This window comes from Pituophis catenifer, unplaced genomic scaffold, assembly GCF_029215685.1.
Source record: "Pituophis catenifer annectens isolate HBS135680 unplaced genomic scaffold, rPitCat1.0.hap2 SCAF_8, whole genome shotgun sequence".
NCBI classification, from domain to species: Eukaryota; Metazoa; Chordata; class Lepidosauria; order Squamata; family Colubridae; genus Pituophis; species Pituophis catenifer.
Window position 1 is genome coordinate 12,381,004 of NW_027256888.1, and position 16,018 is coordinate 12,397,021.

At 41.3% G+C, this 16,018-nt stretch overlaps 1 protein-coding gene across 2 annotated transcripts in view; it reads left to right on the forward strand.

Annotated features, from left to right (window-relative positions):
- The first annotated feature begins 361 nt into the window (after window positions 1–361).
- The window catches only part of EXOC1 (exocyst complex component 1), a 49,296-nt gene continuing 33,639 nt past the window's right edge, over window positions 362–16,018 (forward strand). The window contains exons 1-6 of one of the 2 annotated variants that reach the window (XM_070948624.1): window positions 362–403; window positions 3,908–4,041; window positions 5,269–5,399; window positions 6,272–6,431; window positions 12,556–12,743; window positions 13,088–13,315. In XM_070948624.1, coding sequence (XP_070804725.1) covers window positions 3,918–4,041; window positions 5,269–5,399; window positions 6,272–6,431; window positions 12,556–12,743; window positions 13,088–13,315 — 831 coding nt within the window. In that variant the 5' untranslated portion in view covers window positions 362–403; window positions 3,908–3,917. The remainder of the gene's footprint in view (window positions 404–3,907; window positions 4,042–5,268; window positions 5,400–6,271; window positions 6,432–12,555; window positions 12,744–13,087; window positions 13,316–16,018) is intronic. The other variant, XM_070948625.1, reaches the window with a different exon arrangement.

Here is a 16,018-nt window from a genome sequence, read left to right on the forward strand (position 1 = left end):
CAGTTATGTTATTTATGCTCCTTTTTTTAATCCCTTGTTGAAGCGCACAAATCATAACAAGTCCCATGCTTCGCCACTCCTGCAATGAAGGAATCAGAAGAGAGCCCATAGGACAGCAAGAGAGCGATGAAGAAGGAAAAAAAAAAGAAAAGAAAAGCCGGGTGGGTTGGTGGGAGGGAGGACTCGAAGCCGTCGCTTAGTAACGCGCCTCTCTACCCTCCTCCCTCTCGCTTGTCAAAAAAACAACACCACCCCTCTTCCGGAATGCTTCCGCCTCTGTCACGTGACCGAAGCAGGAAGTTCAGCCGGGATGGAGAAGGCGGGACTTTAGAGCCTGGGAGTGATTGAGGTTTCGCGGGAGCGGCGGAGACTTGCAAGGGAGACCCGTCTGTCCGGGCGCCGGGTAAGAAGGGGGAGACGGACGCGGGGAAAGATCGGTCGGTAACGCGCTGCTTCCGCCGGCGGCGTTCTTCTTTCTTCTTCTTTAAGGACTGGCCGGATCTGGGCTGCAAAACTCCGGGCTGCCGCTTGATGGAGCACGAATCCTCTATCAAAGGGAGGAAAAAAAAACGCTTGCTCTTTGCTGCCCCCGGTGGTTGTCTGGCGTTTTGCACCCCTGAGTCTGGCGGCCGCTTTGCAGGGTCCTTCTTTCCCTGAGCATCTGTCAAGCCATCTTTGCTGGCTTTCTCCAAATTTCACCTTAGACCAGAGATCTTCAAACTTGGCAGCTTGAAGACTTGTGGACTTCAACTCCCAGAAGGGCTGGAGAATTTAACAAGTGACAAGAGTTGGAAGGGACCTTGGAGGTCATCTAGTCCAGCCCCCTGCTCAGGGCAGGACAGCTATACTAGGGATTCGAACCGCCAAACTGCCGACCTTTCTAATGGACTTTCTCATTCTAATTCTAGAAGTCCACAAGTCTTCAAGCTGCCAAGTTTGAAGACCTCTGACCTAGATACTCTTTTCTTCCTGGCCAGTTTTCTTCATTGAAAGGGACGAGAAAGGAAAAGGGATCGTTGTCGTTGCTGATTTTCCAAAAGTGGGATGTAAAATCGTGGCTCAGTTTTCCGGGGAAGCGGTAGTGCCAAAATAGGATACAAAATGGGCAACATTCACAGTGCCAGATTAAACTCGTTGATGGATTGTCCAGAGAGGCTGTGGGAGCTGGGCAGCATATCAATTTAATGGATGATGATGATGATGATTATTATTAATCGGCCCCATTTTGGGCCGATTAATATTCGGATACGGACCACGTATCCGAATATAAACTGACCGGATGAATTGAATTCACACAATAAAAGGCTCCCCCCCCCCCAAGGTAAACCCAATCAGGAGTACCATATTATGCAAATGCTGCTGTAATTTTATTTATTTATTGAATTTTTATGTCTCCCATCTCCCCTACAAGATGATTCTGCTGTATCTTTTTTTAATTATTATAAAACTTTATTGTTAAAACCAAAGTTGGACATAGTGGAACCATTTTGGCGCTATCTCCGCCATACAAAATATCAATATGTACAAAATATAGCCTATGTTTCATATATCTTCGGTATGCATTACTACTTACTGATTCTATACACATACTTAACTTCTTTTACGTATTTACAGATATATACTATATTTATTTATTTATTTATTTATTTATTATTTATTTATTTATTAATTATATTTCTATACCACCTTTCTCCCGTAGGACTCAAGGCGGTGTACAGTCAAGAAAAATATAGATACACAAACATCATAAAATTGCTAATTAAAATTATTATTATAACATAGTTTGGCCCAATATATTACATATATTGCATCTTGTTTCAGTCTATACCTCTTTGTTCTTATCTATTCCGACTTCCATTCCTTAGGTCTAACCATTTATAAAATTTATTCCAAATCTCATAGTATTTTGTCTCTTCTTTATTTTTCAGTTCTAATGTCAGTCTATCACATTCTGCACATTCAAGTACTTTCTTTATTATTTCCCATTCTTTCGGTATGTTTTCACTCTTCCATTGTTGGACGTAAACTATTCTTGCTGCTGTTATGATATGCAGTGTTAAATATATTAACCCTTTACTTAAACCTTCTTTTATAATTCCTACCCTGTTTCCCCAAAAATATTATCCCCTGATAATAAGGCCAATCGGGCTTTTGAGCGCATGGCAATAAGACCAAGCGCTTATTTTAAGGTTCAAAAAAATATAAGACAGGGTCTTATTTTTGGGGAAACACGGTAATAGAAATAGTTCTGGTCTGAATTCCATTTTCTGTCCTGTCATTTTTTCTAAACACATTTGGATCTGCTGTATCTTTTATTGACCAAGTAGAGCACTTTAACTACATTGTTTCCTGAAGATACATTGGTATCAAAGGTTTATCTCCTCCTCTTCCTCTTCCTCCTCTTATATTAAATTTACATGCTGCCTCAGTCTCTATAAATAATCCCTTGCAAAAATTATTCCTTATTTCAAGATTTTATGCCCAAGGTAGCTCATACAATGTCAGGAGATATTAGTGCGTTCCTGGATACCTCCTTTGGTGGCACCTGGCTCTTTCTGTCTTATCTGGCGTTTAAAAAAGATTTTTAATTTCAAAACAAAATTGGAAGTTGGCATATTACATAAAGCCTGTAATGTAAATGTAATCTAAAGCATCAGTCTGTAATGCCTTGTTTATTTGCAGGAGTGTTTTGGAGTCCAGAAAATTCCCAGTAGAACAATGTAGATGATAATTACATAGATAACAGAGAGCATTTCATGTACATTTAAGTAAACTGATGTTTTGTGATGTGCCATTCTCTCTGGGACAGCTCTTTTGAAATAGGGAAGTTGTTCCTGGCAGCTACAGTATTTTATGGCTGTGCCCATCAGGCTCAAAGCAATTGCCTGCCCCTGCTTTTTGGGCCCATTAAATGGAAGTGCTGTATGACCTATGTCCGTGATGGCGAACCCATGGCACGCGTGCCACAGATGGCACACGGAGCCATATTGGTGGGCACGCGAGCTCAGCTTTTGGGCCTTCTGGGCCCACTGGAAGTCAGCAAACAGGCCATTTCTGGCCTCCGGTGGGCCCCCCGGGGATGGGGAAGGCTGTTTTTGCCCTCCCCAGGCTCCTAGAAAGGCTCTGGAGCCTAGAGAGGGTGAAAAATGGGCCTACCGGCCCACCATGCCATCGCGTGCCAAAAGCGGGAGAAGTGCGGAGGGGTCGCACACACATGCACGGGGGCGAACCACATAGAATTATGGGTGTGGGCAAGCGAGTGTGCGACACCCCCCCGCACTCCCCCCGCTTTTGGCATGCGATGGCAGAAAGGTTATCCATCACTAACCTATGTGATACTTGTTTTAGAATCTTCATATACATTTCGTACTTTCCATTTTTGTTCAAATATAACAGCATTTCATACTTTAAATGTTCACGTAACTCTTTAGTAAATTAGTGATTGATTTAGTTCTGATTATTCTGTTAGTTAGGCGGTCTGGGATTGATATAGAGTACCACTTTTGTGATATGTGTACCACTTTTGTGATATGTGTGCGTTTCATATAATTCACATTTACTACTGCAGTTATGTTTTGATTCATTGATTTTAAGTGCATCATTGCCTAAATACTATCAAAATACCATGATGAGCTAGTGTGAAAATAGGCAACAATATTCGTTACGACAGGCTTTTATTTAAAATGCATTTTATCTCAAAGAATAAATATGAAAAAAAATTGTATTATCCATTTAGTAGGACAGATCTTTTACATATCTGAATAACACAATGCCAAATTTGTGAGTTATTTCTGTAGGCCCACCACACGTATTATATCATGGTTTATGGGCTACACTTGGTACAAAGCTAGAGGAACTAGGAATGATCCTGATGAGGCATGCAATTACTTTACCCTCTTTCTTACAGCTTGGAGAAAATGACAGCCATCAAGCATGCCTTACAGAGGGATATTTTCACTCCAAATGATGAGCGTTTACTGAGCATTGTTAACGTTTGCAAAGCAGGGAAAAAAAAGAGAAACTGTTTCTTATGTGCTACAGGTACGTAGATTTTAAATAATAGATAAACGTTGTCTTTAGTTCATTGGATTGTGATGTACACTAGGATAACTTAATTTAGGAATAATGTTTTGTTTGTTACCATCTACACTTCATGTGTAACGTAAAGATGATTACATACTATGTACATTGGTGACACTAAATAAAACAAAACAGTTTGAATTTTCTTTTAGAAGAAGCCATTGTACATTGTTACATATTACCCCAAAAATATTTTGCTATAAAGCTTTAAATCTTAAGATCAATGACTAAAACATATCTAAGGGGAAATTTCAAAAAGCTGGTATATTTATCTCTTATTAACGATAGAAAGCATCTCATATATAAAAAACTGAATCTGGCAATTCATAGCTGAATTCACAAACATGCAAGGAAAATAGTGTTTTGAGGCCAATTGTATGTTGTGAATACTCACTCTCAGTTTTACGTGCATGGAGTTGGTTTACTGATTATCTGCTACCAATGTGTCAACTCTTAGTTTGCTCCCATTCCAGAGAAAACTCCCAACTGTTTTAGATTATTTATTTCAGCATGTTTTTGGGTTAAAAAACACTCTGGTAGTTCACATTGTCATCTGGTTTGTTCTCATTGTTAGTTTTAAATAGATGATTATCAATTAACCTGTTTATCAAGATTATCAAGTTAACCTTGAGGATGTTTCGGAGAGGCTCTTGCTTGATTTAATCCTTGGAGTAATTTTTCTGCCTTGTCCATTATGGTTACTTTTCCTTTAAAGCAGGGGTGTCAAACTCAATTTCATTGAGGGCTGCATCAGGGTTGTGTTTGACCTTGGGGGGCCGGGGTGGGCCTGGCCACCTTGATGTCACTCGTTTCGGGGGCGCCTGTGGTGGCCCAAGCGCTCTGCCAGCGGAAACGGGCTCCCGAGCTCTGTTTTCGGCTGTGACAGCCTCCTGCAACCCTCTGCCAGCGGAAACGGAACTTGTGAGGGCTGCACGGAGCCCTCCCAAGCTCCATTTTCGCTGGCAGAGGCACTGTGGGCCGGTTCTTCGCTTTTTCCAGGGCAGCCCCACGGGCCAGATCTAAGCACCCCGTGGGACGGATCTGGTCCCCGGGCCTTCAGTTTAACCCCCCTGCTTTAAAGCAACTTGGGGGAAGTATGTGTTTAAGTGCTGATTTTTTTCCCCCAAATGTATTTGTGGGGAAATGTGTATTTTCTTGAGAGCTTAACCATCTGTTGTCCTTAAACAGTGACAACTGAACGCCCAGTGCAAGTGAAGGTGATCAAGGTGAAAAAATCTGATAAAGGTGATTTCTACAAGAGGCAGATTGCGTGGGAGCTTCGGGATCTGACCGTTGTTGACGCCAAGGATGCCATCAAAGTATGTCTAAAATACAATGATCCATCTTCACCGTACAAGCATAAGTAGACTTTCACCTGAATATATTGTTATGCTTTTATCACTTCATCCTAGAGTCCTGGTGGCACAGTGGTTAGAATGTAGTATTGCAGGCTAGCTCTGCCCACAGCCAGGAGTTCGATCCTGACCGGCTCAAGGTTGACTCAGCCTTCCATCCTTCCTGTGTTGGACTATATGACCTACAAGGTCCCTTCCAACTCTGTTAATCTGTTAAAAGGTTGATAAAATGAGGACCCAGGACCCAATATGCTTAGAGAGAGCTGTAAAGCACTATGAAGCGGTATATTACTATTCAATGATCATTGGAAATCAGGGTTACTGTTGTTTTGCATACTTAACCTGGGAATGTGTCCAAGTGAACTTGGTAATATTTACTTATATGGACCAGTCTGAACCTTAATTTCTAGAGAAAACTATGCTCTAGGTCAGTGATGGCTAACTTTTTTGCCATCACGTGCCAAAAGCGGGGGCGGGAGCATGGGGGGGGGCATTGTGTTGGCATGTGCTCAAACCCATAATTCAATGCACTCGGTAGGCCCGTTTTTCGCCCTCCCCAGGCTCCAAGAAAGCCTCTAGAGGCCGGAAACAGCCCATTTGCAAATTTCCAGTGGGCCTGAAAGGCCCGAAAATCAGATGCGTGTGCCGGAGCTGACCTAGCGCAACACTTGCGTGCCCACCGATATGGCTTCGCGTGCCACATAGGTTCGCCATCATGGCTCTAGGTGCACTTTTGCTCTGTAGTCTGTCCTGTGTCATCTTTAAACTTGTCTGCAAATTTGTTGCTTAAAGAAGAGAGTATGATAGTTGACATTTGTGTCATCTCTGTTTTTCAGGAAAGTTCTGAGTTCGATCTGCATTTTGAGAAAGTATACAAATGGGTTGCTAGCAGTATAGCAGAAAAGAATATTTTTATTTCGTGTATTTGGAAACTCAATCAGCGGTATATTAGAAAGAAGATTGACTTCATCAACGTTAGTTCTCAGCTTCTGGAAGGTAAAAGATTTTAGCTGAATCCTTGCTATGCTGTCTCTAAATTCAGCATTTGTTTAAGCAATTAGAACATTCATATTGTCACTCTTATTTTTCTTATCTCTAATATAAGTAGTTTCCTTGTCTTTCAAGTGTCGTTCAACTTGACTCTGATCCTGTATTCAGAACATGGAATAATTTCAGTGGAGGTTACATTCTTTGTCACTTTCACAATATTCAAACTTTATTCATTTGGTATAACGAATGGAAAGGGACATGGTGGCTCAGTGGCTAAGACGCTGAGCTTGTCGATCGAAAGGTCGGCAGTTCAGTGGTTCAAATCCCTAGTGTCGCATAACGGGGTGAGCTCCTGTTACTTGTCCCAGCTTTTGCCAACCTAGCAGTTTGAAAGCACGTAAAAAATGCAAGTAGAAAAATAGGGACCACATTTGGTGGGAAGGGAACAGCCTTCCATGCGCCTTTGGCGTTTAGTCATGCCAGCCACATGACCATGGAGATGTCTTCGGACAGCGCTGGCTCTTCGGCTTTGAAACAGATGAGCACCGCCCCCTAGAGTCGGGAACGACTAGCACATATGTGCGAGGGCAACCTTTATCTTTACCTTATAATGAATGGATCCCTGAATTAGAATCTATGAAAGTAAATTCCCCAAAACTACGTAGTCTCAGCCTCACCCAACTTCAATCTTAAACAAATCTTTCCTATCCCAGTTCACTTATATCAGGGAATGAACGTTTACTACTTTTACATAACACATCTGCCCCTTAATTATGACTTTAACGTGGATATATGCATGTAACTTTAGACATAAAATTATATACCAAGCCTTTTCTTGTGTATCCTATTGAAGGGAAATCCTACTTCTCTATGCAGTATGAGTTGTTATCATTTATGTCTTGGGAATTTGGTTATGATGCCAACTATGTAAGATCTAAGTCAAATCCCATGGTGTAGACCAGGGTGGGTTCTAACCTTTACTTCCGGTTCGCAACGGGATCGCGCATGTGCAGATCGCCGATGATGACATCCGGGTCACTGAGCGGGGCCTCCCATCGGTTTTACTCTCGGTTCTTGCAAACCGGTCCAAACTGGGGGCAACCCACCACTGGTGTAGACGTGCTCAGCTAGTAGGTTTGGGAGACTTTTGGCAAATTAAACACAGCACTTATAACAACTTATCAGATCCGCTTTGTACTACACCCAGGTTGGCAGGCTTAACCTGTTTCCTCTCACAATAACTGAACACAATTTTGTTGTAGCGAGGGTAGTCTTAATTACTAAACTTCTAAGCTGGTATAATCTTAAAACTTCATAATAATTCATCTGATCCTCCAGGAGTTACAACATACAGTAGCTGCAAAGAAATCTGCTTTGTGGTTTGTTTAAAGTTCTTCTCAGTTTTCAAAAATTTTGTTAACAGAGACAAATTGTTGCCATTTTAATGAAAAAAAAAATTGTGTTCATTGCCTGCTTAGCTAATATTCTTTGCTTCTTCTCTGCTTTTCTCATACTTTCAATCCTCCAGAGCTACCTAAAGTCACCGAAGGTGCGTAACACCTTTTCCTTCCGTATTTCTTTTTCTGTGTAACTAATTCAAGTTGCTTTTGCACTGAAATTGTGAATAACACTTCGTTAAGAAGATATTTCATTCGGGTTTCTGTCAGAAATACTTTGCAAATTCAGATTAAAAAAAATATTACTCGGATGTTTTTAAACGACGAGCAGTTGAACGGAATTTAAATATGAAGACAGAGTGCCAAACTCCATTAACTTAAACACTTTTTGATGAGAATTTTCGGAATCTGCCTTTTCAGTATAATTCAGTACAACATTGGGTTGACTTTTTGTGTAAGTTAAGGCTAAGTTTTTGGTGGAAAGTTTGGTTAACAAGTAAATAAGTATTTTATTGTTTGTTCATCCAAAGTTGCTTGAAACTCAATATTTTGCTCACAATCTCTAATCAAACTACTTTCATCATGCACCTTAGAGATAAATTGGTGCTAAAAGCATCTTAAATGATATGTTTGTGTGCCTTAAATATATTCTACCTAGAGGTGGGCTGCTGGGGGTCCGCAGGGGTTCAGGAGAACCTCTAGCTAAGATTCTGTGCAGTTCGGAGAACCCCCAAATCCCACTCCTGGCTGGCCCTGCCCACCTTGCCCCACCCCTCCCAGGAGTCCCCAAGCCGCCTGTTTTGGATGCCGGTAAGTGCATGGCGCACATGGAGGCTTGGGGAGGGCGAAAAACGGGCCTAAGTTCGGGAAGGCTGGAAATGGGGCCATTTCTGGCCTCCAGAGGGCCTCCAGACCCTGGGAAGGCCATTTTTGCCCTCCTGGAGGCTCTAGAAAAATCTCCAGAGCCTAGGGAGGGCAAAAGCGCCCCCCCCGCCATTGTGCAAGGGGTGGACTAGGCCCCGCCCACCCAGCAACTGGGCAGAGAACCTTTTGCTAAAATTTTTGAAGCCCACCCCTGATTCTACCCACATCCTATACTTAAGTTACTATGTATATTAAACCAGAGCGCACAAAATTGGGAATAAATTTTATTGAACTGACTTGAGTTTACTTTTGACTAGAATTGCCTAGAATGGAACACACGGACGCACACACGGAGGGGTGTGTGTGAGAACTAGTATGGTATATTATTGGTTAAAGTTTAAAAACAGAGAGACCCTGATTCTCGTTTTTCCTTAGACATGGAAGCCACTGGGTGATTTTTTGGGGGCCAGACGTCCAATCCTAGACTAGGAAATAAAAAGACTGGACCAGCACGGTAGATTTTGACCCATAACATTTAGCTATGAGTAGAAGGTATTTTAGGAAAATTTGAGGGTCATCTGGTCCTCTTTTGGGATATTTTTATAAAGTCAAAGCAGCTAGTCAGTTTGGAATAGATACTGCAAATTCAACATTTTACACATTTTTTGTTAATTTTGCTGGAGAAACTGATTTATTCTTGGCATTCATGATTGAATACGGAACTCTGTTTTAGTTTACCAAACTTAATGGTTCCGGATTACTTTATCCTTTTTTGCCTTTCGGAAATGGCAACAAAAATGAGGAGCATTTTAACTGGATCTTGAAATCATGTCATATTCCACATGTATTTATGCAATTATGCTTCTAATGTTAGAAAAACGCTTATCCTGAAGTGTGCTCCTGGTGAAGCTAATCATGGAATAATCCAAATAAATACTCAATTTATTGACTTCTTGTCAGTCTAGTATTTGCATGTAGTATATCAACGTTCCCCAACCTTTTCAGCTTTATGAAATACATGCTCCAGATGGAGTGATCATTTGTTTTGTAATGGTCTCCAGTGGGTTTTTCACAATGCCTTAAATAAAAGTTACTGTTGGACAGATACATCGCTATTTCCATAAATATGCTCAGAAATAAGCTAACATGTATTCTACGATAAGATGTTGTGTGATGAACTTAAAACATTGCTGAAATATATTTCCCAGCAGTGATTTTTTTTTCAGTCTGGGAACAAGAGAAATATTAAAAAATTGTGGTTTAGTAATATCCAGAGTGCCACGAGTTTCTCAGTCATTATTTAAATAAATGTGCTGAAAGCCATCCTACAAGTTCTAATATACAGGTTCAACCAGGCTCAGCTTAGCTCACCTCTTTAAAATTGAGCAAGATATAATTGCAGAAGAATGTGATTGCTTGCTAAAATAATGGAGGCATTTGCATATATGGTAAAATTCTAAGGGGAACACTTACAAAAAGTCCTCGCTTTACAACTAATTGAGCCTGCAATTTCATTCATCAGTTGTGAGACCAATTTTTGCAGTGGTCGTTAAGCAAACCCATTGTTCACCATGGGTTGGTTTTTACTGTAAACTGGAAGTAAACACCAGTTTCCAGCAACACTGTCATAATTTGTGGTCTTGTGACTGTGGGGCACTGCAAACAGCTGTAAACACGAGCTGGTTGCCAAAATGTGGTCAGGTGACCACGGGGTGGCGAGTGGGGTTGGAAGAGATGTTGGAACTTTGAATCTGGGTCGTAAGTCCCTTTATCAGAGGCTTATCTTTGGACGGTTGTAAGCTGAGGACTACCTACGCAAGGGGACAAACAGTGCAATGAGATAGAAAAACAATTGTGATACATAACAGAAATACCTTTAGTAAATGAAAGCTAGAAAAGTTACATTTGAACACCTCTGGGTCTTTCCTAAAAGGGGCAGCGTGAAAACTGGAATAACAAATGCAGACTTGGAGGAGCAGTAAATCTGGAACAGTGCTTTCCAACCTTGGCAACTTTAAGATGTGTGGAATTCAACTCCCAGAATTCCCCCAGCAGGCATTCTCAGGCACACAAAGGTGTTACACAAACAGGAACAGTGTTTTGCAAATCTGTATGCAACTCTTCCATCCCTTTATTTTTGGGAGAACTAATGCGGGTCAAGAGGGACGCGGTGGCTCAGTGGCTAAGACGCTGAGCTTGTCGATCGAAAGGTCGGCAGTTCAGCGGTTCGAATCCCTAGTGCCGCGTAACGGAGTGAGCTCCTGTTACTTGTTGCAGCTTTTGCCAACCTAGCAGTTCGAAAGCACGTAAAAAATGCAAGTAGAAAAACAGGGACCATCTTTGTTGGGATGGTAACAGCATTCCGTGTGCCTTTGGCGTTTTGTCATGCCGGCCACACGACCATGGAGATGTCTTTGGACAGTGCTGGCTCTTCGGCTTAGAAACGGAGCTGAGCACCACCCCCTAGAGTCAACAACAACTAGCACATATGTGCAAGGGGAGCCTTTGCCTTTTTAATGAGGGTTAGAGGTGGGTTCTACTTACCTTTACTACCAGTTCGCAATGGGATACGCAGATCGCCGATGATGACATCCGGGGTGGTGGGCGGGGCCTCCCGCCGGTTTTACTACCGGTTCTTGCAAACTGGTCCGAGCCAGAGGCAACCCACCACTGATGAGGGTCAAGCTGAAAGTTCTTTCCCTAAAGAGACTGATGTATACACTATGTTTCAGAGAGTCGGATTAAAAAGCACACTATAAATGGGTAATTAATCCATGCTCCTTAAAAATGACTCATAACTAAAAGTAATTATGAAGCTAGATTATTTAACCTTGTGTCTGAAAGATTGTTGCTAACACAGGATATAGCAAAAAGAAGCAGGAATAATAAGGCATTATTATTGGCCTAATTTTTCCTCAGTATTACATTTAAACGAAAAACAGGATAGGTTCCGAAATTAGCTATTATGCTTCCTTAATTATGAGAAGTATTAATTCATGAGCCATATTTTAATAACATGCGGATTAAAATAACTCTCTGATAGAAGGCACCGCAGGGAAACGTCCTTTTATTATTGTCACTGAACGTTGCTATGCATCCTTGTTACTGCCTTTACTTTATTGTTTCTAGTATAAATGGTTTCCAACATTATCACTCTAAAGATTGATACTGTTATCAACTGAAGGAAATATCACAGGTTTTCTAAATTTTTCCATGATTTTTAATATCGTGTTTCCTCAAAAATAAGACATCCCCTGATAATAAGCCCAATCGGACTTTTGAGTGCATGCGCTAAAATAAGCCCTCCCCGAAAATAAGCCTTCCCCGAAAATATTTAACCGCATGTGCAGCCAGGCCCCGCCATTTCCTCTGGTTAGGGTTAGGGAGACAGAGCTGGAAATCAGGAAAGATGGCAAGAGGGGCCCCGTCTTGCTCCACGCGCCCCAAAATAATAAGATCTCCCCGAAAATAAGGCCAAGCACTTATTTTGGGGTTCAAAAAATATAAGAGAAGGTCTTATTTTCGGGGAAACATAGGTATCTATTTTTCTCTTAGTGAAACAAGAGGAATAGATATTTCTTGCAATTTGGTTAAAAATCATAGAGCATTGTAAATTTTCAATTTATTAATAGCTCAGTACCAAATTAAGAACAAGTGTGAAATTTAAGCAGAATATCTTTATTCTACATGATGTTAGATTAAAGAACCTATTTAATGTGTTTGACTTACAGTGAAGCTTATATTACATGGGTATTTCCTTTTTTTTTTTTTTTAAAGAAAATTAGAATTATCCAGAATGATTTTGATGGCCAGTGCAGCCGTATCCATTTTTCATAAATTATGACCGCCTCTTTCCCCCTCCTCTTTAGAATCTGTTCCCAGTGGTGAAAATCAGAATGTGGCAGGAGCAGACGAAGAGGCGGTGGATGAATATCAAGAATTAAACGCTAGAGAAGAGCAAGATATTGAAATAATGATGGAAGGCTGTGAATATGCTATCTCTAATGCAGAAGCTTTTGCAGATAAGTTGTCTAGAGAGCTACAAGTTCTCGATGGGGTAAGGCTGTCTTCTTCTGTACCAATGATGCGGGGGTTATTATTTTAGTATTTTTATTTCTTTTATATTGTGTTTAAGCCAGGAGTCACCAACCTTGGCAACTTTAAGACTTGTGGACTTCAACTCCCAGAATTCCTCAGCCAGCAAAGCAAAGCTGGCTGAGGAATTCTGGGAGTTGAAGTTGGAGATCCCTGTTTAAGTTACCTTGAGTCACTGTGAGATTATTTATTTTCCAAATAAATAAATATAATCAAAGTCCTGCTGCCAATAGTTGCTGCTACAGTCACCTGTTGTGTTTATTTTCAATTTGACGATTGGTTAATTTTGCTGCTTTTGCTTTATAGGCAAACATCCAGTCGATTATGGCCTCTGAGAAACAGGTGAACATTTTGATGAAATTGCTGGATGAGGCCCTGAAAGAAGTGGACCAAATCGAATTGAAGCTGAGCAGTTACGAAGACATGCTCCGGAGCGTCAAAGAACAAATGGATCAGATTTCAGAAAGCAACCATCTAATTCATCTTAGCAACACGAACAACCTAAAACTGCTGTCAGAGATTGAGTTCCTTGTTGTAAGCATTGAAATATTCTTAATTCCATGTATCATCCATACAAAATATTTGGAGTGATGCATTTTAACGTTTTATGAGTCTGCTTCGGAGGTGGTATTTAGCCGGTTTAGACCGGTTCGCCAGAACTGGTAGCGGAAATCACAGGTTTCCCCTCCCCCTCCGGCTCTGTGCCATCCTATTTAGGCATGTTTTTGAGGCTGGGTGCATGCGCGGAAGGCACGAGAGAGAGCAAAGCGCATGCACTGAAGTCCAGGCACATGCGCGGAAGGCAGGCGTGCACATAAACCGGGCGCGCACGAGTCAAACCGGTAGTAACATAAATTGAAACCCACCGCTGGTCTGCTTGTTTATCAGAATCAAAACATAATGCCACTACAGGTGGTCCTCGACTTACAACAGTTCATTTAGTGACCGTTCCAAGTTACAACGGCACTGAAAAAAGTCACTTATGACCTTTCTTCACACTTATGACCGTTGCAGCATCCCCATGGTCACGTGATTTACATCCAGATGCTTGACAACTGAGTCAATTGATTTATGACACTTGCCGTGTCCCGGGGTCATGGGATCACCTTTTGCGACCTTCTGACAAGCGAAGTCAATGAGGAAGCCAGATTCACTTAGCAACCGTGATACTAATTTGACAACTGCAGCGATTCACTTAGCAACTGTGGCAAGGAAAGTTGTAAAATGGGGCCAAACTCCCTTAACAAACTTCTCATTTAGCAACAGAAATTTTGGGCTCAATTGTGGTCATAAATTGAGGACTATCTGTAATCTAAAGCTACCACAATAGTGTTCATTAGATTTGTGGCCACCATGAAAGTTTTCTGTTTTAAAAATCTTTTTGAGTTTTTTCTCTATTTCTCAGACATCATGATAAATGGAGGGGAGGCACAATATCCCTGTAGAACAGCACATTTTTAATCTTTAAACCAAAGCTCAGATTAACTTTTATTATTTTGGTAGTTGGTTTGCTCTCCAAGCTGGTTTCAATTTAGTTACTCAATGTTTCCTTACCAGACTAGGTAACAAAACGGTCAGAAACTACCGTATTTTTCAGACTATAAGACACACCAAGATTTCGAAGAGGAAAACAAGAAAAAAAAAAGTTTTTGCCTCCCCCAGCCCCCCAGGAGCACTCTGCAGGCCTCCCAAACCTTCTGCACGTCCCGTTTTTGTGAAAAACAGGCCCATTTCTGGCCTCCCAAAACCGCTACGCACTGCGTTTTTGCCCTCCCCAGCCCCCAGGAGCACTCTGCAGGCCTCCCAAACCCTCTGCACATCCTGTGTTTCCGAAAAACGGGCCTGTTTTTGGCAAAAACGGGACATGTGAGGTGAGGTTTTGGGAAGCCAAAAATGACTGTATACGGTATATAATACGCATCAACATTTCCACCGTCTTTTGGGGGGGGGTGCGTCTTATACTCCGAAAAGTACGGTAAATTGAAACAAGTTTGGAGAGCAAATCACTGCCAAAATATAAAACCCGAGCTACAAGTATTTTCTATTATTTCTAATTTTTATTACTGTATTTTTCGGAGTATAAGACGCACCGGAGTATAAGACGCAGCTTAGTTTTCGGGGAGGAAAATGAGGGGGGGGGGAATCTGCCTACCAGGTATTCATCTGGCTAGCGTCCTTAGTCTGGTCAGCTTCAGCACATTAGTTTGCTGTTTTTTTTATCCCCTGCTTGGGGATAAAAAACAGCTTCTAAGGCACAGCTGAGAGGAAGCAGCAATGAGAAAAGCAGGCAAAGCACAGGGAGATCGCTTGGCTCGGCTAGCGCCTAGTTAGGCCTGGAAAAAAGCTGGCCTGACCTAACTCTTCTTTTTTAAATTTTTAAATTTTTAATTCGTTTGATTTTATAAATTGGGTGTTTTAATCTGTGTTTCAGCCCAAATATTTAATAATTTTAAGGGACTTTTAATGTTTGTATTATCTGTATTTTATCTTGGCTGTTCACCGCCCTGAGTCCTCCGGGAGTAGGGCGGTATAGAAATTTGATTAATAAATAATAAATAAATAAAATAATAAATAACAGCTTACAGTTGGAGCAAAGCATGGAGATCGCTTCACTCGCTAGCGCCTCCTTAAAGCACAGCGCCTCGTTAGCGCCTCGTTAGCATCTCGTTAGGGCTGAAAAAAAGCTTTGAAAAAGCTACATTCGGAGTATAAGACGCACCCAAATTTTCAGCCTCTTTTAAGGGGGAAAAAGGTGATACTCCAAAAAATACGGTATATAATGAGTTGTAAACAGATTTGTTAAAGAGTACAGTAGAGTAACTGCTTATGATTTCTGGTAACTGCTAATTTACAGTTCATCTGTTGACTGTCAGTCCTTGCCTTTCCTGGCACAAAATGCATACTAATAGATAGAGGTTTCCGGAGAGGTGAGACTTGAGTTTCCATCAGAACTGTCCTTCCACTCACATCTCCCAGACCTCTCTTTCTACAGGTGCCCCACCCCTGACATAAACTGAGAGGAGGTATCCTGTGTTACATCCTTTGATTGACATTTCTAATACCCAATTATCATAGGAGTGTTCTAAAATACTCTTTTACTTATATAATAGTAAAAGACCATTTCAGAAGAACTAGATCAGATTTATCAAAGGGTTTGGGTACCCCAATATACCTATAATTAAGATATAAGAGATAATATGTAAGGCATATAAATATGAGCAGTGCAGTGGTCTAGAG